Source organism: Oncorhynchus clarkii, chromosome 22 (assembly GCF_045791955.1).
Source record: "Oncorhynchus clarkii lewisi isolate Uvic-CL-2024 chromosome 22, UVic_Ocla_1.0, whole genome shotgun sequence".
NCBI lineage: Eukaryota > Metazoa > Chordata > Actinopteri > Salmoniformes > Salmonidae > Oncorhynchus > Oncorhynchus clarkii.
The window spans coordinates 48437290-48464576 of NC_092168.1; the positions used below are offsets into that span (position 1 = coordinate 48437290).

Consider the following 27287-nt stretch of genomic DNA (forward strand, 5'->3'; position numbering starts at 1 on the left):
TATGACTAACCTGGTCCTGATAGTTTACTACAGTCTACTGTGACTAGCCTGGCCCTGACAGTTTACTGAGACTAACCTGTCATTTCTGTGTGTCTATCTGTGTAGAGTCTATCCTAAAGCGTATGGTGGAGACCCTGGAGATGTACGGTGTTGATCCTAGAGACCTGACCCCCCAGCAGCTCTACAGACTTGCTGTGGTGCTGCAAAGGATGAAGGCTGACGACCAGGAGAACGCAGGTACTACAGACCTCTGTCTGTCTGTCTGTCTGTCTGTCTGTCTGTCTGTCTGTCTGTCTGTCTGCCTGCCTGACCATGGTGCTGCAGCTGATGCAGGCTGAGGACCAGGAGAATGCAGGTACCACAGACCTCTGTCTGTCTGTCTGTCTGTCTGTCTGTCTGTCTGTCTGTCTGTCTGTCTGTCTGTCTGACCATGGTGCTGCAGCAGATGCAGGCTGAGGACCATTGTTCTGATCTGACTCACAACTGTTCTGGCTCGGATATTCTCTTCTCATATTAGTATTTTCTTGCCTCGTTGGACCATCCTGTTCTCATGAGCAGTCAGAATGGTGGATCAGTCGTTTTCAGCACATTTCCAAAAAACTATGTTGATGCGTAACAAGGCCAGCCCAGTACATCTGTCTGCACACAGAAGGACTACGCCATTCAAAATCACTGAATAATGAACGAATTACACATTAGTCATTTCCTGTAAATCATTTTAATGCTCTCTTTATTCTCTTTTTTCAGACCCGTTTACCAATGAACCGATCACACCGAAGGAGGTATGTTCAGATCAGAAATACAGTACTAAGTGGTATTGCATGACATTTATAATATTAGGTATATATTATAATGCTGCTATCATGGTCATTGTCCTGTCTCTTGGTGTCTCTGGGTGTCCTCTACACAGAAACAGCAGATGCTTAAAAACAGTGACACCGTGTCCAACAAAGGAGAGAATGCTCCCCTCCCTGTCCCCTCTCCTTCCTCTACCTCGGTAGCTGATGTGGCCCCTACCCTGGCCCCTGCTGCCACTAGTCCCACCCTCAAAGCACCTATAGGGGTCAGTGTGACAGCCAAGGGCTCCTCTGTCTCTGTGGAGGATGTGAAAGAGAAGGTGAAAAGCTCCAATGTCCCAGCAGGGCTACCAGCTGCTGAGAGGGGAACAGCAGCTAGGGAGGAGTATGGATACATCGTCACCAACCAGAGGTCTGTTCTGGTAACTTACTGTGTGGATCTCTTATAGAAGTTAGGATTCAGACCGTAGTCCTTAATACTGTAGGTAAAGCTATGACTCGTACCTTAGTCCTTAATACTGCCTGTAAAGCTATGACTCGTACCTTAGTCTTTCATGCTGTCTGTAAAGCTATGACTCGTACCTTAGTCTTTCATGCTGTCTGTAAAGCTATGACTCGTACCTTAGTCTTTCATGCTGTCTGTAAAGCTATGACTCGTACCTTAGTCCTTCATGCTGTCTGTAAAGCTATGACTCGTACCTTAGTCTTTCATGCTGTCTGTAAAGCTATGACTCGTACCTTAGTCTTTCATGCTGTCTGTAAAGCTATGACTCGTACCTTAGTCCTTCATGCTGTCTGTAAAGCTATGACTCGTACCTTAGTCCTTCATGCTGTCTATAAAGCTATGACTCGTACCTTAGTCCTTCATGCTGTCTATAAAGCTATGACTCGTACCTTAGTCCTTAATACTGATACTTGGCATTTTTTTTACTCATCTAAATGATACTATGATATCTAAATGATACTATGATATCTAAATGATACTGCATAAGGCAATTATATCATTACCTCTGCAGAGCAGGATGTTTTAGTATATTTAATATTATAATTTTAAGTCTAGACTCTAAGGGCATATGGTTGTTGATGAATGTAATGTCTTAATTGCACGTTGGCATTGTTGTCGTTGTCATTGTTGTAATTGTTGTTCTCCAGTCCTCTCAGTCTGTATGATGGGGTGAAACTACTGGAACTATTGGCAGAGAGAATTCACCTGACTACCAGCAGCTTCATCAACATCAGGTACTCTACGGTCACCGTGTGTGTGTGTCTCTGTGGACGTGTGCTTGTATGCGTGCGTGTGTATGTGTCTGCCTGTATGACTGTGTGTGGCAGTATATACAGTAAGTCAATAATACCCGTTTCCCTGCTTGCTATGTTGCTCCAGTGTTGTGGGTCCAGCCCTGACGTTCAGGATCAGGCAAAACCCTCAGAATATGAGTGCAGAGGACGTGGCTGAGAAGGCTGGTGAGAAAGAACCTGTCTGTCTGTCTGTCTGTCTGTCTGTCTGTCTGTCTGTCTGTCTGTCTGTCTGTCTGTCTGTCTCTAACATGTCTGTCTGTCTGTCTGTCTGTCTGTCTGTCTGTCTGTCTGTCTGTCTCTCTGTCTGTCTGTCTGTCTGTCTGTCTGTCTGTCTGTCTGTCTGTCTGTCTGTCTGTCTGTCTGTCTGTCTCTAACATGTCTGTCTGTCTGTCTGTCTGTCTGTCTGTCTGTCTGTCTGTCTGTCTGTCTGTCTCTCTTTTCCCCTCTAGCCCGCTCGCTCACAGATTAAAATGTTGCACAAGAGGGAGACAGAAAGACAGAGATAATGAAACTAGGTCTGGGATCCATTCTTCATTCTTTTGGGGGTTTTGTCCCAAACGCCACCCTATTCCATATACAGTGCACTACTTTTCCCAAGGGTCCTTATGGCTCTGGTCATTTGCGGTGCAGCCTCTATCAGCAGCCAAACAGCTCTCTGACATTCTGGGCTCTGGACATTTTCTAATCCCTACATTTCATGCAATCCTAAAATTCTAATTTAACTCAAGCATTGTTTAACATTTCCTTATATATACAGTTGAAGTCAGAAGTTTACATACACTTTGGTGTATGCACAAAACTATAGTTTTGTGCATGACACAAGTCATTTTTCCAACAATTGTTTACAGACAGATTATTTCACTTATAATTGCCTGTATCACAATTCCGTAGGGTCAGAAGTTTACATACACTAAGTTGACTGTGCCTTTAAACAGCTTAGAAAATTCCAGAAAATTATGTCATGGCTTTAGAAGCTTCTGATAGGCTTATTGACATAATTTGAGTCAATTGGAGGTGTACCTGTGGATGCATTCAAGGTCTACCTTCAAACTCAGTGCCTCTTCGCTTGACATCATGGGACAATCAACAGAAATCAGCCAAGAACTCCACAAGTCTGGTACATCCTTGGGAACAATTTCCAAACGCCTGAAGGTACCACGTTCATCTGTACAAGCAATAGTACGCAAGTATAAACACCATGGGACCACGCAGCCATCATACCGCTCAGGAAGGAGACGCCTTCTGTCTCCTAGAGATTAACCTACTTTGGTGCGAAAAGTGCAAATCGATTCCAGAACAGCAGCAAAGGACCTTGTAAAGATGCTGGAGGAAACAGGTACAAAAGTATCTATATCCACAGTAAAACGACTCCTATATAGACATAATCTGAAAGGCCCCTCAGCAAGGAAGAAGCTACTGCTCTAAAACCACCATAAAAAGCCAGACTACGGTTTGCAAATGAACATGGTGACAAAGATTGTACTTTTTGGAGAAATGTCCTTTCGCCTGATGAAACAAAAATAGAACTGTTTGGCCATAATGACCATCGTTATGTTTGGAGGGAAAAGAGGGAGGCTTGCAAGCTGAAGAACACCATCCCAACCGTGAAGCACGGGGGTGGCAGCATCATGTTGTGGGGGTGCTTTGCTGCAGGAGGGACAGGTGAACTTCACAAAATAGATGGCATCATGAGGATGGAAAATGATGTGGATATATTGAAGCAACATCTCAAGACATCAGTCAGGAAGTTAAAGCTTGGTTGCAAATGGGTCTTCCAAATGGACAATGACCCCAAGCACACTTCCAAAGTTGTGGAAAAATGGCCTAAGTACAACAAAATCAAGGTATTGGAGTGGCCATCACAAAGCCCTGACCTCAACACTATAGAAAATGTGTGTGCAGAACTGAAAAAATGTGTGCGAGCAAGGAGGCCTACAAACCTGACTCAGTTACACCAGCTCTGTCAGGAGGAATGGTCCAAAATTCACCCAAAATTTTGTGGGAAGCTTGTGGAAGGCTACCTGAAATGTTTGAGCCAAGTTAAACAATTTAAAGGCAATGCTACCAAATACTAATTGAATGTATGTTAACTTCTGACCCATTGGGAATGTGATGAAAGAAACAAAAGCTGAAATAAATAATTCTCTCTACTATTATTCTGACATTTCACATTCTTAAAATATTGTGGTGATCCTAACTGACCTAAGACAGGGAATTTTTACTCTGATTAAATGTCAGGAAATGTGAAAAACTGTATGTTAACATCAGAACTATTTCTTTGAGAAACTCTTGAGAGGAAATTATAATATTTTTTTTTTAAACTGAGTTTATTCAATTTAGTGACAAAATAAAATATCTTTAGAGCCTTAGAAGAAGAGCTATAAATATATATTTCCCACGGTCTGTCTGTGGCAGTACTCCAGCTGAATGTAAAAGTTAGACCCTGGCTGGGTTGAGAGAGACATGTACTGATGTCAACATTTCCCTGTCCTTTCCCTGTCCTTTTTCGGTGATTCTAGTTAGGTGTGGTATATAACCCACAATTCCTTTTACTCTGAGCCTCATAGGAGCTGACAGCACAGACTGTGCATCCAAAATAGCACCCTATTCCAGCGCATTACTTTTGACCAGGGCTCATAGGGCTCAGACAGAATAGTATGTTGATATTCATGAATGATAACTGTTGGCTCTGTTTGTTGTGGTTTTGTCTCTGTCAGTGTCTGAGAAGACCTTTCTGGAGTCTGAGACTGGACTGAAGATCCTGCAGACTGGTGTGGGAGAGGTATAGTATAACTGTACAAATACAAAATCTCTCTCTGTCTCTCTGTCTCTGTCGTACACTGAGGATATTGTTGTAGAATTCAGCATGCAGAGTCTCAATTTGGTGTTTTTCCCATGTTGTGAATTCTTGGTTGGTGAGCGGACCCCAGACCTCACAACCATAAAGGGCAATGGGTTCTATAACTATTCAAGTATTTTTAGCCAGATCCCAATTGTTATGTTGAATTTTATGTTCCTTTTGATGGCCCTTCGTGCCTTGTCTCTCAGATCGTTCACAGTTTTGTGGAATTTACCTGTGGCTCTGATGTTTAGGCCGAGGTATGTATAGTTTTTTGTGTGCTCTAGGGCAATGGTGTTGAGATGGAATTTGAATTTCTGGTCCTAGCAACTGGACCTTGTTTGGAACACCATTATTTTGGTCTTACAGAGATTTACTGTCAGGGCCCAGGACTGACAGAATCTGTGCAGAAGATCTAGGTGCTGCTGTAGGCCCTCCTTGGTTGGGGATTATCAGCCAACAGTAGACATTTGACTGCAGATTCTAGTAGGGTGAGGTCAGGTGCTGCAGACTGTTCTAGTGCCCTCGCCAATTCGTTGATATATATGTTGAAGAGGGTGGGGCTCAAGCTGCATCCCTGTCTCACCCCACGGCCCTGTGGGAAGAAATGTGTTATATATGTTGAAGAGGATGGGGCTCAAGCTGCATCCCTGTCTCACCCCACAGCCTTGTGGGAAGATATGTGTTATATATGTTGAAGAGGGTGGGGCTCAAGCTGCATCCCTGTCTCACCCCACGACCCTGTGGGAAGAAATGTGTGTTTTTTTTGCCAATTTTAACCGCACACTTTTTGTTTGTCTAAATGGATTGTATAATGTCGAATGTTTTACCCCCAACACCACTTTTCATCAATTTGTATAGCAGACCAATGGTGTAAAAATACTTTAAACTACCACTTAAGTCGTTTTTTGGGGATAAATCTGTACTTGACTTTACTATTTTTTGACAACTTTTACTTTTACTTCACTACATCCCTGAAGAAAATTATGTACCTTGTCGTGGAAATTTCCTGTATTTACCAAATCATGAGAGCAAACCACACACAAGTCAGAGTTATCACAAAGTCCATCTTTAATTATATGAGCTCCATCACAACCCTGTCACTCTCAGATCAATTCAGTGTCTAGAAATGAATTCTCTGAGAGTCCCTTACACATTGCAACTGAGATCCTTTATAGCAAAGACACACATAGCCAGACAGCATTGGCCATAATTTATCGTTCAGCTTTGTCTCCTAAACTATGTTCTTTTCTCAAACTCAGAACCTAAACAAATCCTCATATATACAGGCATATATCAAATCCATCCTATCTTGACAAGATCACAGAGACACATTGACTGGCACACAGACATTGTGGAGCCAAGAGATACACGCTTGACCTCTCCCTCTCTCCGGCCCAAGTAACTTAGTCCTGACAGAGAACAGATGACTGCACAGTATTGCCACAGTATTATACAAAAATAAACATTCTGATGAGAAGTAACTTACAAACATATGATGAATATAAAACATCTTACCCATGTTACCAACTAATTCTGATTATTCCCCAACAACTTTTTACGCATTTTCGCTTACACCCAAAAGTAGTCGTTACATTTTGAATGCTCAGCAGGACAGGAAAATGGTCCAATTCACACTCTTATCAACAGAACATCCCTGGTCGTCCCGGACTCACTAAACACTAATGCTTAATTTGTAAATGATGTCTGGGTGTTGGAGTGTGACCCTGGCTATCCGTAAAAAAATAAAAACAAGAAAATGGTGCTTAATAAAATGAATTTTAAATGATTTATACTTTTGATACTTAAGTATATTTAAATCCAAATACTTTTAGACCTTTCTCAAGTAGGATTTTACTGGGTGACTTTCACTTTTATTTGATTTATTTTCTATTAAGGTATCTTTACTTTTACTCAAGTATGACAGTTGGGTACTTTGCCACCACTATAGCAGACCCTCATGCCAAATTGAGTCCAAAGCTTTTTTGAAATCAACAAATCATGAGAAGACTTTGCCTTTGTTTTGGTTTGTTTATCAATTAGGTTGTGAAGGGTGAATACGTGGTCTGTCTTATGGTCATTTTCCACTTTGTGGATTGGGGTGATCATATCTTGGTTCCAAATATTGGGGATCTGAGGATGATGGTAAAGAGTTTAAGCATAGCCAATTGGAATTTGTTGTCTGTATATTTTATAATTTCATTGAGGATACCATCAACACCACAGGCCTTTTTGGGTTGGAGGGTTTTTATTTTGTCCTGTAACTCATTCAAGGTAATTGGAGAATCCAGTGGGTTCGGGTAGTCTTTAATAGTTGATTCTAAGATTTGTAATTGATCATGTATGTCATTTTGCCGTTTGTTCTTTGTTATAGAGCCAAAAATATTGGAGAAGTGGTTTATCCTTAAACCTTTTGTCCAGGAAATTGTCTAGAAGTGATTGAATTTGTTGTTGCCTAATTGTTTTTTTGTAGATTTCCACACTATTTTCCTTCCATCTATACCATTTATTAATATTACTCAGTTCCTTTGGCTTTGATGCCTCATGATTGAGTATTGCTCTGTTCAAGTAGACTGTGAGTTTGCTGTGATCTGATAGTGGTGTCAGTGGGCTGACTATGAACGCTCTGAGAGACTTTGGGTTGAGGTCAGTGATAATGTAGTCTACAGGACTACTGCCAAGAGATGAGCTATAGGTGTACCTACCGTAGGAGTCCCCCCGAAGCCTACCTTAGGAGTCCCCCCGAAGCCTACCTTAGGAGTCCCCCCGAAGCCTACTTTAGGAGTCCCCCGAAGCCTACCTTAGGAGTCCCCCCAAAGCCTACCTTAGGAGTCACCCCGAAGCCTACCGTAGGAGTCCCCTGAAGCCTACCGTAGGAGTCCCCTCGAAGCCTACCTTAGGAGTCCCCCCAAAGCCTACCTTAGGAGTCCCCCCAAAGCCTACCTTTGACTATGTACAAATGTGAGAGCTGCAGGAGTTGTGACACGTTGTGTTTAGGGGGGAATATGGGGGAGGAAATGCTGTCAGCTCCAGGTAGGTGTTTGTCCCCCTGTGTGCTGAGGATGTCAGGTTCTTGTCAGGGTTCTGGCATTTAGGACCATCACAGTAGGTGTGAGCAGAGCATGTTGAGCATCGGATACATACCTCCTAGGTTGCAGGTTGGGGTTTGGACCTGTTTCTCTGCTCAGAGCCTGGGCATCTCTTTCTCTCCCTCTCTCCCTCTCTCTCTGTCCCTCCCTCCCTCCCTCTCTCCCTCTACCCCCCCCCCCCCCCCCAAATATATGGAGACTTGGCTGTCTCTATCTCAATAAGAGAGTGTGCAAAGCTGTCAACAAGGCAAAGGTTGGCTACTTATGTGTTATTTCATAGTATTCATGTCTTCACTATTATTCTGTTCTACTCTGTTGTACTCTGCTCTACTCTACTCTACTCTGTTCTACTCTACTCTGTTCTACTCTACTCTGTTCTACTCTGCTCTACTCTACTCTACTCTACTCTACTCTACTCTACTCTACTCTGCTCTACTCTACTCTACTCTGTTCTACTCTACTCTGTTCTACTCTACTCTGTTCTACTCTGCTCTACTCTACTCTACTCTACTCTGCTCTACTCTGTTCTACTCTACTCTGTTCTACTCTACTCTGTTCTACTCTGCTCTACTCTACTCTACTCTGTTCTACTCTACTCTGTTCTACTCTACTCTGTTCTACTCTACTCTGTTCTACTCTGCTCTACTCTACTCTACTCTACTCTACTCTACTCTGTTCTACTCTACTCTGTTCTACTCTACTCTGTTCTACTCTACTCTGTTCTACTCTACTCTGTTCTACTCTGCTCTACTCTACTCTACTCTACTCTACTCTGCTCTACTCTGTTCTACTCTACTCTGTTCTACTCTACTCTACTATACTCTGTTCTACTCTACTCTACTCTGTTCTACTCTACTCTGTTCTACTCTACTCTGTTCTACTCTGCTCTACTCTACTCTACTCTACTCTACTCTACTCTGCTCTACTCTGTTCTACTCTACTCTGTTCTACTCTACTCTGTTCTACTCTGCTCTACTCTACTCTACTCTACTCTACTCTGCTCTGCTCTGCTCTACTCTACTCTACTATACTCTGTTCTACTCTACTCTGCTCTGCTCTACTCTACTCTGTTCTACTCTACTCTGTTCTACTCTGTTCTGCTCTGTTCTGCTCTACTCTGTTCTGCTCTACTCTGTTCTGCTCTACTCTGTTCTGCTCTACTCTGTTCTGCTCTGTTCTACTCTATTCTGTTCTGCTCTGCGTCTCTCCCACATACTACCTATTCTTGCTGGGGCAACAAACCAGACCCTTCCACACCTCCTCTCCCCCACCTCTGTTACTCTCCCTTACCCAACAGCAACATGTGCCGCAGTTGCTAGGGCAACACCTTTTGAAGTGACAAGTGGTGTACAGCGGTTGAATAGAGTTTGAGGGAAAGATCTATGAGGCCTTACATTGGAGCCTAGGAGAAAGCATTTTTCTTCGTTCCATTCCCTTTCTCTTTTCGTTTCACTAACTTGCCCTCCTCTTTCCTTGTGTGTCGGTCCACCCTACTTGATACACATTTCTGTAATCCTTTGCTGAAATCCCAAACCCTCCTTTCCAAGAGGCTATTTCCAGGATTATTAGTGATATCAGGACTTGTCGGGTCATACATCAGGAGTGGAAGAAGGAGAGCTCATCTAATGTTTTATGTTTCGCATCAACCTCATTTGATGATGGAGCGGATGATCCTGGAGAGATGGAGTGGATGATCCTGGAGAGATGGAGTGGTTGAGAGATGGAGCGGTTGATCCTGGAGAGATGGAGCGGTTGATCCTGGAGAGATGGAGTGGCTGATCCTGGAGAGATGGAGCGGCTGATCCTGGAGAGATGGAGCGATTGATCCTGGAGAGATGGAGTGGTTGAGAGATGGAGCGGTTGATCCTGGAGAGATGGAGCGGTTGATCCTGGAGAGATGGAGCGGATGATCCTGGAGAGATGGAGTAGTTGAGAGATGGAGCGGTTGATCCTGGAGAGATGGAGCGGTTGATCCTGGAGAGATGGAGCGGCTGATCTGGAGAGATGGAGCGGCTGATCCTGGAGAGATGGAGCGATTGATCCTGGAGAGATGGAGCGATTGATCCTGGAGAGATGGAGTGGTTGAGAGATGGAGCGGTTGATCCTGGAGAGATGGAGCGGTTGATCCTGGAGAGATGGAGCGGTTGAGAGATGGAGCGGTTGATCCTGGAGAGATGGAGCGGATGATCCTGGAGAGATGGAGCGGTTGAGAGATTTAGCGGTTGAGAGATGGAGCGGTTGATCCTGGAGAGATGGAGCGGTTGATCCTGGAGAGATGGAGCGGTTGATCCTGGAGAGATGGAGCGGTTGATCCTGGAGAGATGGAGCGGTTGATCCTGGAGAGATGGAGCGGTTGAGAGATGGAGCGGTTGATCCTAATACTATAACTCAGAAATAAGCTTAATTTGTCCTAGTTGGTATAGTAGGAAAAGTCCACTTTCCAGTTAGTAATGTGTAACGCTGTTGTATAACTCAGAAATAGGCTTTATGTTAGAAGATATAGCAGCTTCCTACTATTGTTCAATTATTTTTGTCAAAAGAGACGTTTTGGTCCTCGTTGCCTGTATCTGCAGGACAGGAGGCTGAAACGTCACATTATCAGCATACAAAAGAAATGAATAAAAGCAATGTAGGCTGTCATAAAGAGTGGAAGGCCTAATCTTAATAAAATAATAGTGAATACCAATAACATGGCCTAATATTAATAAAATAACAGTAAATTCCAATAACATGGCCTAATCTTAATAAAATAATAGTAAATACCAATAACATGGCCTAATATTAATAAAATAACAGTAAATTCCAATAACATGGCCTAATGTTAATGAAATAACAGTAAATACCAATAACATGGCCTAATATTAATACAATAATAGTAACGATAATAATAATGAATTGCCTAACTTTTTAAGCCTTATTCGTTAATGCACCTTTACAATTTCAACCTGATAGAGTTCATTTCCAATCAAAATGTGCATTATAAAGTGCTTGTTTTATGAATCAATCAATCCAATGTATTTATAAAGCCCTTCGTACATCAGCTGATGTCACAAAGTGCTGTACAGAAACCCAGCCTAAAACCCCAAACAGCAAGCAATGGAGGTGTAGAAGCACGGTGGCTAGGAAAAACTCCCTAGAAAGGCCAGAACCTAGGAAGAAACCTAGAAAGGCTATGAAGGGTGGCCAGTCCTCTTCTGGCTGGTTCGCAAGGCTCCTGGGGCGTAGGTCCTCCGAGAGAGAGAAAGAAAGAAAGAGAAAAAGAGAGAGCGAATTAGAGAGAGCATACTTAAGATCACGTTAGTGACTCAACCCACTCAGGTGACGCACCCCTCCTAGGAACGGCATGGAAGAGCACCAGTAAGCCAGTGACTCAGCCCCCTGTAACAGGGTTAGAGGCAGAGAATCCCAGTGGAGAGAGGGGAACCGACCAGGCAGAGACAGCAAGGGCGGTTCGTTGCTCCAGAGCCTTTCCATTCACCTTCACACTCCTAGGCCAGACTACACTCAGTCATAGGACCAACTGAAGAGATGAATGCATTATGCTGATCGAATCAAACGATGAAAGTGCTTATTGGCTACAGAAAAAATTCTGAAAACGTTTCTATAATATACCTATGCCTGCTATCAAATTAGTGAAGTTTCTGTTTAATTCTGTTTAATACGGTTTAATCTCGTTTCTTACCATGTTAATTCTATCATTTTTATTTGTCTATTATGGTGGTTGGCTTTAGAAATAACAACATTGCCGTGACATTTTCAGATGTCCTTTAAATGCACTGAAGATTTATCAGGAAACGCCACCATGAAACACCACCAATATAATAATATTGTCTTCACATTTATTATGTTCATACTTTACAGTACGAGCTCGGCAGACATCAATCAAATGACAGTAATAAAGAACGTTGAAGATGGTGTTTAGAAACAACAGTATCTCTACCCTAACCGTCGCAGTCCTTAGTCGTTACACAGTCTGTACTGCCAGTGGTCTGTGTTATCTCCCTCAGCGAGTGGTGGGTGGTTACTGTGGTGTCAGGTGGGTGGTTACTGTGGTGTCAGGTGGGTGGTTACTGTGGTGTCAGGTGGGTGGTTACTATGGTGTCAGGTGGGTGGTTACTGTGGTGTCGGGTGGGTGGTTACTGTGGTGTCAGGTGGGTGGTTACTGTGGTGTCAGGTGGGTGGTTACTGTGGTGACAGGTGGGTGGTTACTGTGGTGACAGGTGGGTGGTTGCTGTGTGGTGACAGGTGGGCGGTTGCTGTGGTGACAGGTGGGTGGTTACTGTGGTGACAGGGTCAGTGCAGCCCTGTGATTGAAGAGGCGATGATGTAATGTGCTACTGGCCCTGCGTCTAACAGCGAATCATTCAATTTGGTCACTTTTACTTTCTAAGAATGTATTGATTATAATCAATTGTTTTATTGTGTGTTTACTGGGGTAAAACGTTATACTGCTGTGTGACTGACTGTGCTTACTGGGGTAAAACGTTATACTGCTGTGTTACTGACTGTGTTTACTGGGGTAAAACGTTATACTGCTGTGTTACTGACTGTGTTTACTGGGGTAAAACGTTATACTGCTGTGTTACTGAATGTGTTTACTGGGGTAAAACATTATACTGCTGTGTTACTGACTGTGTTTACTGGGGTAAAACGTTATACTGCTTTGTTACTGACTGTGTTTACTGGGGTAAAACGTTATACTGCTGTGTTACTGACTGTGTTTACAGGGGTAAAACGTTATACTGCTGTGTTACTGACTGTGTTTACTGGGGTAAAACATTATACTGCTGTGTTACTGACTGTGTTTACAGGGGTAAAACGTTATACTGCTGTGTTACTGACTGTGTTTACTGGGGTAAAACATTATACTGCTTTGTTACTGACTGTGTTTACTGGGGTAAAACGTTATACTGCTGTGTTACTGACTGTGTTTACAGGGGTAAAACGTTATACTGCTGTGTTACTGACTGTGTTTACTGGGGTAAAACATTATACTGCTGTGTTACTGACTGTGTTTACTGGGGTAAAACGTTATACTGCTGTGTTACTGACTGTGTTTACTGGGGTAAAACGTTATACTGCTGTGTTACTGACTGTGTTTACTGGGGTAAAACGTTATACTGCTGTGTTACTGACTGTGTTTACTGGTGTAAAACGTTATACTGCTGTGTTACTGACTGTGTTTACTGGTGTAAAACGTTATACTGTTGTGTTACTGACTGTGTTTACTGGTGTAAAACGTTATACTGCTGTGTTACTGACTGTGTTTACTGGGGTAAAACGTTATACTGCTGTGTTACTGACTGTGTTTACTGGGGTCAAACGTTATACTGCTGTGTTACTGACTGTGTTTACTGGGGTAAAACGTTATACTGCTGTGTTACTGACTGTGTTTACTGGGGTCAAACGTTATACTGCTGTGTTACTGACTGTGTTTACTGGGGTAAAACGTTATACTGTTGTGTTACTGACTGTGTTTACAGGGGTATTACGTTATACTGCTGTGTTACTGACTGTGTTTACTGGGGTAAAACGTTATACTGCTGTGTTACTGACTGTGTTTACTGGGGTAAAACGTTATACTGCTGTGTTACTGACTGTGTTTACTGGGGTAAAACGTTATACTGCTGTGTTACTGACTGTGTTTACTGGGGTAAAACGTTATACTGCTGTGTTACTGACTGTGTTTACTGGGGTAAAACGTTATACTGCTGTGTTACTGACTGTGTTTACTGGTGTAAAACGTTATACTGCTGTGTTACTGACTGTGTTTACTGGTGTAAAACGTTATACTGCTGTGTTACTGACTGTGTTTACTGGGGTCAGAAATCAAATGTTAAAAGGTGTTTTGTTCCTTATATTAATTTGCTAATTATCAAGTCCCTACCACTCAGAACCTTGATGACCACTCATTACACCGAGCATTTCTCTGTTGCCATGACAGCGCCTGGCTCGGTCCTCCCCCACTGAGGCTCTCAGACATCATGGCAACAACATCAACAGGCAGGGAGGGGGGGGGCAGATATCACCCCTGCACTCTCTTTTCTTCATTCTCTCCATTTTTTAAACATTTTTACAGCCCGCTTTATGGTCGCTCTCTCAATTCAATTGGTTTTATTTATTTATTTATAACCTTTATTTAACAAGGCAAGCCAGTTAAGAACAAATTCTTATTTACAATGACTGCCTACCGAGGAAGAGTGGGTTAACTGCCATGTTCAGGGGCAGAACGACCGATTTTGACCCTGTCAGGTCAGGGATTCGATCCAGTAACCTTTCGGATACTAGTCCAAACCTCTAACCACAAGGCTACCTGCCGCCCCTATTGTTATATTATATGTTAACAAAGCAAGTAAAATAGTGTCACATTCGTCATAAGGAGTAGACCAGGATGCAGCGTGGTGTGTTTCCATCCTTTATTTTGGAAATGAAAACGTCAAAGAACCAAAACAACAAAAACGAACAACAAAAACGAACAACAAAAACGAACAACAAAAACGAACAACAAAAACGAAAAACAAAAACGAACAACAAAAACGAACAACAAAAACGAACAACAAAAACGAACAACAAAAACGAACAACCGAAACGAACAACAAAAACGAACAACAAAAACGAACAACAAAAACGAACAACAAAAACGAACAACATAAACGTGAAGCTAGACTAATGCTCTCAGGCAACAATACATAGACAAGATCCCAAAATGGCTACCTAAATATGATCCCCAATCAGAGACAACGATAAACAGCTGCCTCTGATTGGGAACCATATCAGGCCAACATAGATATTCAATTCCCCCAGATATCCCACCCTAAATCACAGCCCGACCCAACCAACATAGATATACAATTCCCCCAGATATCCCACCCTAAATCACACCCCGACCCTACCAACATAGATATACAATTACCCTAGATAACCCTTAGATAACCAATCCTAAATCACACCCCGACCCTACCAACATAGATATACAATTCCCCTAGATAACCCCTAGATAACCCACCCTAAATCACACCCCGACCCTACCAACATAGATATACAATTCCCCTAGATAACCCCTAGATAACCCACCCTGAATCACACCCCGACCCAACCAACATGGAGAATAAACAGCTTGTGACAAATAGACAATAAACAACAGTGAAATAAGCAATCAAAAAATGACCAGTAACATTACACTCACAAAAGTTCCAAAAGAATAAAGACATTTCAAAAGTCATATGTGAAAATACAAAAGGGAAAATAAATCAACATAAATATGGGTTGTATTTACAATGGTGTGTGTTCTTCACTGGTTGCCCTTTTCTTGTGGCAACAGGTCACATCTTGCTGCTGTGATGGCACACTGTGGAATTTCACCCAGTAGATATGGGAGTTTATCAAAATTGGGTTTGTACCGGTACACCCCCCCCCCCCTGTATAAAGTCTCACTGTTGTTATTTTACTGCTGCTCTTTAATTACTTGTTACTTTTTATTTCTTATTCTCATTCGTATATTTTTTTTTGAACTGCATTGTTGGTTTTGATTTGAATGAACTACAGGACAAAATACAAACTCTCCAACCCAAAAAGGCCTGTGGTGTTGATGGTATCCTAAATAAAATGATAAAATATACTAACCACAAATTCCAAATCACTTCCGGTCTCCCGAGTGGCGCACCTGTCTAAGCCACTGCATCTCAGTGCTACAGGCGTCACTACAGACCCTGGTTTGATCCTGGGCTGTATCACAACCAGCTGTCATTGGGAGTCCTATATGACGGCGCACAATTGGCCCAGAGTCATCTGGGTTAGGGGAGGGGTTTGGCCTTGGGTGGGCCGTCATTGTAAAATAAGAATGTGTTTTTAACATCATCCTTAGCTCTAGTGGGGGGATATAGGTAGAACACAGGAGGACATTTTTAGATTTTTTGACAAATGTAAAATATCCTGTTTTTATTCATTTAATAGAGTTAGTTAGGTCTGTTCTATATCAAATTAGCATACCCCCTGAGTCCCTTCCCTGTTTCACAGCTGGTAGTTCACAGCTGTCTCTCGCTGTCATTTGTCATTGTCCTGCTCTATCATTACGAGTGGGGAAGAGACAGACGTCATTATAGTCAACTCTCTGAAGACAACTAACTTCATAACATCTCAATTTACAAACATCATTGTAGTCAACTCTCTGAAGACAACTAACTTCTTAACATCTCAATTAACAAACATCATTGTAGTCAACTCTCTGAAGACAACTAACTTCATAACATCTCAATTAACAAACATCATTATAGTCAACTCTCTGAAGACAACTAACTTCTTAACATCTCAATTAACAAACATCATTGTAGTCAACTCTCTGAAGACAACTAACTTGTTCAAACATTATCTATATAAACAAACAAGTATCTTTGTTGACATAAATAATAATCAACTTTTCCCTACTTTCTCCTTCCTTTCTCTCTCACTTCCTCTTCCTCCTATTCTCTTCCTCCTCTCTGTCTCTCTCTTCCTCCTACTCTCTCTCTCTTCTCTGTCTCTCTCTTCCTCCTACTCTCTCTCTTCTCTGTCTCTCTCTTCCTCCTACTCTCTCTCTTCCTCTTCCTCCTATTCTCTCTCTCCGCTCTGTCTCTCTCTTCCTCTTCCTCGTACTCTCTCTCTTCTCTGTCTCTCTCTTCCTCCTACTCTCTCTCTTCCTCTTCCTCATACTCTCTCTCTTCTCTGTCTCTCTCTTCCTCCTACTCTCTCTCTTCTCTGTCTCTCTCTTCCTCCTACTCTCTCTCTTCCTCTTCATCCTACTCTCTCTTTTCCTCTTCCTCCTACTCTCTCTCTTCTCTGTCTCTCTCTCTTCTCTGTCTCTCTCTCTTCTCTCTCTTCCTCTACCTCCTACTCTCTCTCTTCCTCTTCCTCCTATTCTCTCTCTTCTCTCTCTTCCTCTACCTCCTATTCTCTCTTTTCCTCTTCCTCCTACTCTCTCTCTTCCTCTTCCTCCTATGCTCTCTCTTCCTCTTCCTCCTATTCTCTCTCTTCCTCCTACTCTCTCTCTTCCTCTTCCTCCTATTCTCTCTCTCCACTCTGTCTCTCTCTTCCTCTTCCTCGTACTCTCTCTCTCTTCTCTGTCTCTCTCTTCCTCCTACTCTCTCTCTCTTCTCTGTCTCTCTCTTCCTCCTACTCTCTCTCCTCCTCTTCCTCCTACTCTCTCTCTCCACTCTGTATCTCTCTTCCTCTTCCTCCTATTCTCTCTCTTCCTCTTCCTCCTATTCTCTCTCTTCCTCCTACTCTCTCTCTTCCTCTTCCTCCTACTCTCTCTCTTCCTCTTCCTCCTATTCTCTCTCCTCCTCTTCCTCCTACTCTCTCTTCTCTGTCTCTCTCTTCCTCCTACTCTCTCTCTCTTCCTCTTCCTCCTACTCTCTCTCTTCTCTGTCTCTCTCTTCCTCCTACTCTCTCTCTCTTCTGTCTCTCTCTTCCTCCTACTCTCTCTCTTCTCTGTCTCTCTCTTCCTCCTACTCTCTCTCTTCCTCTTCATCCTACTCTCTCTTTTCCTCTTCCTCCTACTCTCTCTCCTCCTCTTCCTCCTATTCTCTCTCTCCGCTCTGTCGCTCTCTTCCTCTTCCTCCTATTCTCTCTCTTCTCTGTCTCTCTCTTCCTCCTACTCTCTCTCTTCCTCTTCCTCCTACTCTCTCTCTTCTCTGTCTCTCTCTTCCTCCTACTCTCTCTCTTCTCTGTCTCTCTCTTCCTCCTACTCTCTCTCTTCCTCTTCATCCTACTCTCTCTTTTCCTCTTCCTCCTACTCTCTCTCTTCCTCTTCATCCTACTCTCTATTTTCCTCTTCCTCCTACTCTCTCTCTTCCTCTTCATCCTACTCTCTCTTTTCCTCTTCCTCCTACTCTCTCTCTTCCTCTTCATCCTACTCTCTCTTTTCCTCTTACTCCTACTCTCTCTCTTCCTCTTCATCCTACTCTCTCTTTTCCTCTTCCTCCTACTCTCTCTCTCCACTCTGTATCTCTCTTCCTCTTCCTCTTCTCTCTCTCTCTCTTCCTCCTACTCTCTCTCTCTCTGTCTCTCTCTTCCTCTTCCTCCTACTCTCTCTCTCTCTGTCTCTCTCTTCCTCTTCCTCCTATTCTCTCTCTCCGCTCTGTCTCTCTCTTCCTCTTCCTCCTACTCTCTCTCTCTTCTCTGTCTCTCTCTTCCTCCTACTCTCTCTCTCTGTCTCTCTCTTCCTCTTCCTCCTATTCTCTCTCTCCGCTCTGTCTCTCTCTTCCTCTTCCTCCTACTCTCTCTCTCTGTCTCTCTCTTCCTCTTCCTCTTACTTTCTCTCTGTCTCTCTCTTCCTCCTACTCTCTCTTCCTCTTCATCCTACTCTCTCTCTCTCTCTTCCTCTTCCTCCTACTCTCTCTCTCCTCTCTGCCTCTCTCCCCTCTCTGTCATCTCTTCCTCCTACTCTCTCTCTGTCTCTCTCTTCCTCCTACTCTCTCTCTCTTCTCTGTCTCTCTCTTCCTCCTACTCTCTCTCTTCCGCCTCATCCTACTCTCTCTCTTCCTCTTCCTCCTACTCTCTCTCTCTCCTCTCTGTCTCTCTCTTCTCTCTGTCATCTCTTCCTCCATCTCGACCTCTCTATTTTTCTCTCTCCTCATTATTTCTCTCTCTCCCCCTACAGAGAAGCGAGGGTCATGGGCTGCCCCATGCCACGCGGGTGAGGGAGGGCTCCAGTGGGCTGGTCTCTTCCTCCTACTCTCTCTTCCTCTTCATCCTACTCTCTCTCTCTCTCTTCCTCTTCCTCCTACTCTCTCTCTCCTCTCTGCCTCTCTCCCCTCTCTGTCATCTCTTCCTCCTACTCTCTCTCTGTCTCTCTCTTCCTCCTACTCTCTCTCTCTTCTCTGTCTCTCTCTTCCTCCTACTCTCTCTCTTCCGCCTCATCCTACTCTCTCTCTTCCTCTTCCTCCTACTCTCTCTCTCTCCTCTCTGTCTCTCTCCCCTCTCTGTCATCTCTTCCTCCATCTCGACCTCTCTATTTTTCTCTCTCCTCATTATTTCTCTCTCTCCCCCTACAGAGAAGCGAGGGTCATGGGCTGCCCCATGCCACGCGGGTGAGGGAGGGCTCCAGTGGGCTGGTACTGACTCTGGTGTCCATGGCATGTGTGGGCGGCGTGGTGGTGGTAGCGTTGACCATCGCCTGTCTCAGACACCACACCCAGCAGCCGGCCTCAAGGAAACTGGGCCTCGGACCAGAGGGTGGACCGGAGACACACTTTGACTACCAGGTAGAGGAGAAGAGACACTTCTGAGTGTCCCAAATCACTCCCTAATCTTCTTTTTAAACCAGAGCGCTATGACCCTGTGTCAAAAGTAGTGCACTAGATATGGAATATTGTGCCATTTGGCTGGTCAAAATTAGTGCACTAGATAGGGAATAGGGTGCCATTTGGAACCGGAGACACACTTTGACTAACGGGTAATATCTTTCTGTCGACTTCCTAGGAGCTCTGCCGGCAGCACATGGCAGCCAAGACTTCGCTCAGTCGTCAGGAGGCGGTGGGTGTGGGAGCGGGGGGTCGGAGGGGGACAGACACCTCCAGGGTGAGCAGTGTGTCGTCCCAGTTCAGTGACGGCCCACAACACAGCCCCTCCTCACACAGCAGTACGCCCTCCTGGAGCGAGGAGCCCGCCCAGTCCAAGATGGACATCTCTACTGGTCACATGATACTGGTCAGTGTCAGGGTATGGGGTCATTATGTTTACTACTGGTCAGTATCAGAGGGTATGGGGTCATTATGTTTACTACTGGTCAGTATCAGAGGGTATGGGGTCATTATATTTACTACTGGGAAGTATCAGAGGGTATGGGGTCATTATATTTACTACTGGACAGTATCAGAGGGTATGGGGTCAGTATTTAGTACTGGGCAGTATCAGAGGGTATGGGGTCATTATATTTACTACTGGACAGTATCAGAGGGTATGGGGTCATTATATGTACTACTGGACAGTATCAGAGGGTATGGGGTCATTATATTTACTACTGGACAGTATCAGAGGGTATGGGGTCATTATATTTACTACTGGACAGTATCAGAGGGTATGGGGTCATTATATTTACTACTGGTCAGTATTAGAGGGTATGGGGTCATTATATTTACTACTGGACAGTATCAGAGGGTATGGGGTCATTATATTTACTACTGGACAGTATCAGAGGGTATGGGGTCAGTATTTAGTACTGGGCAGTATCAGAGGGTATGGGGTCATTATATTTACTACTGGACAGTATCAGAGGGTATGGGGTCAGTATTTAGTACTGGTCAGTATCAGAGGGTATGGGGTCATTATATTTACTACTGGACAGTATCAGAGGGTATGGGGTCAGTATTTAGTACTGGGCAGTATCAGAGGGTATGGGGTCAGTATTTACTACTGGTCAGTATCAGAGGGTATGGGGTCATTATATTTACTACTAGTCAGTATCAGAGGGTATGGGGTCATTATATTTACTACTAGTCAGTATCAGAGGGTATGGGGTCATTATATTTACTACTAGTCAGTATTAGAGGGTATGGGGTCATTATATTTACTACTGGACAGTATCAGAGGGTATGGGGTCATTATATTTACTACTGGACAGTATCAGAGGGTATGGGGTCATTATATTTACTACTGGACAGTATCAGAGGGTATTGGGTCATTATATTTACTACTGGTCAGTATTAGAGGGTATGGGGTCATTATATTTACTACTAGTCAGTATCAGAGGGTATGGGGTCATTATATTTACTACTGGACAGTATCAGAGGGTATGGGGTCATTATATTTACTACTAGTCAGTATCAGAGGGTATGGGGTCATTATATTTACTACTAGTCAGTATCAGAGGGTATGGGGTCATTATATTTACTACTGGTCAGTATCAGAGGGTATTGGGTCATATTTACTACTAGTCAGTATCAGAGGGTATGGGGTCATTATATTTACTACTGGACAGTATCAGAGGGTATTGGGTCATATTTACTACTAGTCAGTATCAGAGGGTATGGGGTCATTATATTTACTACTGGACAGTATCAGAGGGTATGGGGTCATTATATTTACTACTGGACAGTATCAGAGGGTATTGGGTCATATTTACTACTGGTCAGTATTAGAGGGTATGGGGTCATTATATTTACTACTAGTCAGTATCAGAGGGTATGGGGTCATTATATTTACTACTGGACAGTATCAGAGGGTATGGGGTCATTATATTTACTACTGGTCAGTATCAGAGGGTATGGAGTCATTATATTTACTACTGGTCAGTATCAGAGGGTATGGGGTCATTATATTTATTATTGGTCAGTATCAGAGGGTATTGGGTCATATTTACTACTGGTCAGTATCAGAGGGTATGGGGTCATTATATTTACTACTGGTCAGTATCAGAGGGTATGGGGTCATTATATTTACTACTAGTCAGTATTAGAGGGTATGGGGTCATTATATTTACTACTGGACAGTATCAGAGGGTATGGGGTCATTATATTTACTACTGGACAGTATCAGAGGGTATGGGGTCATTATATTTACTACTGGACAGTATCAGAGGGTATGGGGTCATTATATTTACTTCTGGACAGTATCAGAGGGTATGGGGTCATTATATTTACTACTGGGCAGTATCAGAGGGTATGGGGTCATTATATTTACTACTGGACAGTATCAGAGGGTATGGGGTCATTATATTTATTATTGGTCAGTATCAGAGGGTATGGGGTCATTATATTTATTATTGGTCAGTATCAGAGGGTATGGGGTCATTATATTTACTACTGGACAGTATCAGAGGGTATGGGGTCATTATATTTATTATTGGTCAGTATCAGAGGGTATGGGGTCATTATATTTACTACTGGACAGTATCAGAGGGTATGGGGTCATTATATTTACTACTGGACAGTATCAGAGGGTATTGGGTCATATTTACTACTGGTCAGTATCAGAGGGTATGGGGTCATTATATTTACTACTGGGCAGTATCAGAGGGTATGGGGTCATTATATTTACTACTGGACAGTATCAGAGGGTATGGGGTCATTATATTTACTACTGGACAGTATCAGAGGGTATGGGGTCATTATATTTACTACTGGTCAGTATCAGAGGGTATTGGGTCATATTTACTACTAGTCAGTATCAGAGGGTATGGGGTCATTATATTTACTACTGGGCAGTATCAGAGGGTATGGGGTCATTATATTTACTACTGGGCAGTATCATAGGGTATGGGGTCATTATATTTACTACTGGGCAGTATCATAGGGTATGGGGTCATTATATTTACTACTGGACAGTATCAGAGGGTATTGGGTCATATTTACTACTGGACAGTATCAGAGGGTATGGGGTCATTATATTTACTACTGGTCAGTATCAGAGGGTATGGGGTCATTATATTTACTACTGGGCAGTATCATAGGGTATGGGGTAGCCTAGTGGTTAGAGCGTTGGACTAGTAACCGGAAGGTTGCGAGTTCGAACCCCCAAGCTGACAAGGTACAAATCTGTCATTCTGTCAGGCAGTTAACCCACTGTTCTTAGGCCGTCATTGTAAATAAGAATTTGTTCTTAACTGACTTTCCTGGTTAAATAAAGGTAATAATAATAATAATGATAAAAAATAATAAATATTCACTACTGGTCAGTATCAGAGGGTATGGGGTCATTATATTTATCTGTGTCCAGGAAATGGGCCCTGGTTATTTAATAAGGATAATGCCTTTGAGCTCTCATCAAATACACCATAACAACAAGTCTTTAATATCCCATGGCAAAGATATTCTGAACTCTGTTCATAACGTTCGTGTCCTTCTCCTCAGGCCTACATGGAGGATCATCTGAAGGATAAGGACCGTCTGATGAAGGAATGGAACGCTCTATGTTCCTACCAGGCTGAACCCAGTGCTGTCACCGTCGGGCAGAGTGAATCCCACCTGGAGCAAAACCGCTGCCCTGAGTCTCTTCCCTGTGAGTCTCATTTACCTCTCCTCGGGTTTATCCTCTAGTCTTGGGCTGGGATTCAAACATCACATAATAACGGTCAAGTGTTTTTTTTTCTGCTTGAGCTGGGCATCCGTAGCATTTAGAGACAAGCGAGATCTCAGCAAAACGTCGGGGGAAAAATAGCCTTTTTTTACAAGCCTATTGCTGTGCGCAGGCCGTTCGTCTGCGTTAGATTGAATCCAGGACTTAATGTTACATCTACGATCCTCTTCTAGAGCTTGGTTAGTTACTCTCTGTTCTGTTCTAGATGACCACTCCCGTGTGAAACTGAAGACAGAGAGCAACTCCACCAAGGAAGACTACATTAACGCCAGCATCATAGTAAGATCTCTGACTGCTACTCTTGTGATGGTGACGGTTGACACAGCTGTCATTAATATCCTCTATCTGTAAAACCCCAGATTGACCACGATCCTCGACTGCCTGCTTACATCGCCACCCAGGGACCACTGGCACACACCATCGCTGACTTCTGGCAGGTCAGTGGAACACATAGTACTCTGAGGAACTTTTAACTTGAGTGTCAGCTGACCAAAATGTTGAAGGAAAGCACTTTAATGGCACATTAATAAACTGAAAAGATCAGAACAGGGCTACTTGTGTAAACGCAGCTATAGTGACACAGTTGGACATGGGGCAGTAACTATGGCCCAAGTCTAGCATGTCACTCACAGTATATACCAGTACAGCCCTAGTCTAGCATGTCAATCACAGTATATGCCAGTACAGCCCTAGTCTAGCATGTCAATCACAGTATATACCAGTACAGTCCGCTGTGTGACAGTGTGTTGTTGTAATATAGATGGTGTGGGAGAATAGCTACACAGTGATAGCGTGTTGTTGTTGTACTATAGATGATATGGGAGAATAGCTACACCGTGATAGCGTGTTGTTGTTGTACTATAGATGGTGTGGGAGAATGGCTACACAGTGACAGTGTGTTGTTGTAATATAGATGGTGTGGGAGAATGGCTGCACAGTGATAGTGATGATGACTGCCCTGGTTGAGGACGGAGAGACTCAGTGTGTTCGCTACTGGCCTGACGAGGGATCGTCCCTCTACCACATCTACGAGGTGAGGGGTTTACATATACAGTATATATCGTTATCAGTAGTTCTCAGTTCCTGGTCCTTAGCAACTACACACCTGATTCAAATCATGTAAATCTGATGACGAGTTGATGATTTCAATCCGGTGTGTAGTTCCAATCCAATCAATTGTATTTATATAGCCCTTCGTACATCAGCTGATATCTCAAAGTGCTGTACAGAAACCCAGCCTAAAACCCCAAACAGGAAGCAATGCAGGTGTAGAAGCACGGTGGCTAGGAAAAACTCCCCTAGAAAGGCCAAAACCTAGGAAGAAACCTAGAGAGGAACCAGGCTATGAGGGGTGGCCAGTCCTCTTCTGGCTGTGCCGGGTGGAGATTATAAACCTAGAGAGGAACCAGGCTATGAGGGGTGGCCAGTCCTCTTCTGGCTGTGCCGGGTGGAGATTATAAACCTAGAGAGGAACCAGGCTATGAGGGGTGGCCAGTCCTCTTCTGGCTGTGCCTGGTATAGATTAGAAACCTAGAGATTAACTAGGCTATGTGGGGTGGAGATTAGAAACCTAGAGAGGAACCAGGCTATGAGGGGTGGCCAGTCCTCTTCTGGCTGTGCCGGGTGGAGATTATAAACCTAGAGAGGAACCAGGCTATGAGGGGTGGCCAGTCCTCTTCTGGCTGTGCCTGGTATAGATTAGAAACCTAGAGAGGAACCAGGCTATGTGGGGTGGAGATTAGAAACCTAGAGAGGAACCAGGCTATGTGGGGTGGCCAGTCCTAAGGCAAAAAAAAAAATGTCTTATCTACAGTGTATCTCTGTATTAACAGCACTATTGAATGTGGTACAGATGAAGAAGGAAAAATCCCTCCCAGACTCTATGGTAATTGGACCCATCCACCATTCTACTGCAGTCCTTGTAATTGTATTGTGGTAAAAAGGGAAAGGAGATCAAACGTCAGATAAAACTACAGCAGGGTACACCAACTGGCCCACGGGTGATTTTGTTGTTGACTTAAAACACTGTAAAAACAACAGCAAATCAGCTCCGAGTGATTTTAATTTAGGAAATGTGTTCCCAAGGTATTCCCCGCATAATAGAGATAATAATAGAGTGATAGATGTGATCGTATACATTTGTAAGCAAGGTTTTAAATGATTATGTTTGGGCGGTTGATTCCCCCCCCCCCCCCACCCCCCCAAAAAAAAAGAAAGACAAAAAGCATTAGTCAGTTGTACAACTGAATGCTTTTAACTGAACTGTGTCTTCCGCATTTTAACCCAACCCCTCTGAATCAGAGAGGTACCGGGGGGGGGGGGGCTGCCTTAATCGACATCCACGTCTACGGCGCCCGGGGAACAGTCGATTAACTGCCTTGTTCAGGTGCCCACTCGGTGATATTAAATGATCTTTGTTTCCCTACAAGGTGAACTTGGTCTCTGAACACATCTGGTGTAAGGACTTCCTGGTTCGTAGTTTCTACCTGAAGAACGTTCAGACCCAGGAGACTCGAACCCTGACACAGTTCCATCTGCTCAGCTGGCCCGCCAACGGAATCCCTACCTCCACACGCCCTCTGCTGGACTTCCGCAGGTACTGCAGACGCTGTCTATTGGTGCAGCTTGACATACACTACACCACTTGGCAGTATCACTTAATTCACTGCAACTTAACTGTTCTTGATTGTATCGCTGCTCTTGACAGTCTCACTGTGCTTGCTAGCATCAATGCTTTTTAATAAGCTTTACGTATCGGGTCTGACGAAGGCCTTGAGGCCGAGACGTAAAGGTTATTCAAGAGCAGTGATACTATCAAGAACAGTGATACTAGTCAAAGCAGTGATACTAGTCAAATCAGTGATACTAGTCAGAGCAGTGATACTAGTCAAAGCAGTGATACTAGTCAGAACAGTGATACTAGTCAGAACAGTGATACTAGTCAGAACAGTGATACTAGTCAGAGTAGTGATACTAGTCAAAGCAGTGATACTAGTCAGAACAGTGATACTAGTCAGAACAGTGATACTAGTCAGAACAGTGATACTAGTCAGAGCAGTGATACTAGTCAAAGCAGTGATACTAGTCAGAACAGTGATACTAGTCAGAGCAGTGAGACTAGTCAGAGTAGTGATGCTAGTCAGAGTAGTGATACTATCAAGAGCAGTGATACTAGTCAGATCAGTGATACTAGTCAGAGTAGTGATACTAGTCAGAGTAGTGATACTAGTCAGAGCAGTGAGACTAGTCAGAGCAGTGATACTAGTCAGAACAGTGATACTAGTCAGAGCAGTGATACTAGTCAGAGCAGTGATACTAACCAGAGCAGTGATACTAGTCAGATCAGTGATACTAGCCAGAGCAGTGATACTAGTCAGAGCAGTGATACTAGCCAGATCAGTGATACTAGCCAGATCAGTGATACTAGCCAGAGCAGTGATACTAGTCAGAGCAGTGAGACTAGTCAGAGTAGTGATACTAGTCAGAGAAGTGATACTAGTCAGAGCAGTGATACTAGTCAGAACAGTGATACTAGCCAGAGCAGTGATACTAGTCAGAGCAGTGAGACTAGTCAGAGCAGTGAGACTAGTCAGAGCAGTGATACTAGTCAGAGCAGTGATACTAGTCAGAACAGTGATACTAGCCAGAGCAGTGATACTAGTCAGAGAAGTGATACTAGTCAGAACAGTGATACTAGCCAGAGCAGTGATACTAGTCAGAGCAGTGATACTAGTCAGAACAGTGATACTAGCCAGAGCAGTGATACTAGCCAGAGAAGTGATACTAGTCAGAGCAGTGATACTAGTCAGAACAGTGATACTAGCCAGAGCAGTGATACTAGTCAGAGCAGTGAGACTAGTCAGAGCAGTGAGACTAGTCAGAGTACTGATACTAGTCAGAGCAGTGATACTAGTCAGAGCAGTGATACTAGTCAGAGAAGTGATACTAGTCAGAGCAGTGATACTAGTCAGAACAGTGATACTAGTCAGAGCAGTGATACTAGTCAGAGAAGTGATACTAGTCAGAGCAGTGATACTAGTCAGAACAGTGATACTAGCCAGAGCAGTGATACTAGTCAGAGCAGTGAGACTAGTCAGAGCAGTGAGACTAGTCAGAGTAGTGATACTAGTCAGAGCAGTGATACTAGTCAGAACAGTGATACTAGCCAGAGCAGTGATACTAGTCAGAGAAGTGATACTAGTCAGAACAGTG

At 43.6% G+C, this 27287-nt stretch overlaps 1 protein-coding gene across 2 annotated transcripts in view; it reads left to right on the forward strand.

Annotated features, from left to right (window-relative positions):
• Positions 1-27287, forward strand: part of LOC139380365 (protein tyrosine phosphatase receptor type Na) — an 83129-nt gene that overhangs the window by 47995 nt on the left and 7847 nt on the right. For both annotated transcript variants that reach the window (XM_071122984.1, XM_071122983.1), the window contains exons 7-19: positions 106-237; positions 748-782; positions 911-1209; positions 1950-2036; positions 2182-2261; positions 4814-4878; positions 19055-19264; positions 19482-19709; positions 22850-22997; positions 23281-23354; positions 23435-23512; positions 23989-24108; positions 25505-25671. In XM_071122984.1, coding sequence (XP_070979085.1) covers positions 106-237; positions 748-782; positions 911-1209; positions 1950-2036; positions 2182-2261; positions 4814-4878; positions 19055-19264; positions 19482-19709; positions 22850-22997; positions 23281-23354; positions 23435-23512; positions 23989-24108; positions 25505-25671 — 1723 coding nt within the window. The remainder of the gene's footprint in view (positions 1-105; positions 238-747; positions 783-910; positions 1210-1949; positions 2037-2181; positions 2262-4813; positions 4879-19054; positions 19265-19481; positions 19710-22849; positions 22998-23280; positions 23355-23434; positions 23513-23988; positions 24109-25504; positions 25672-27287) is intronic.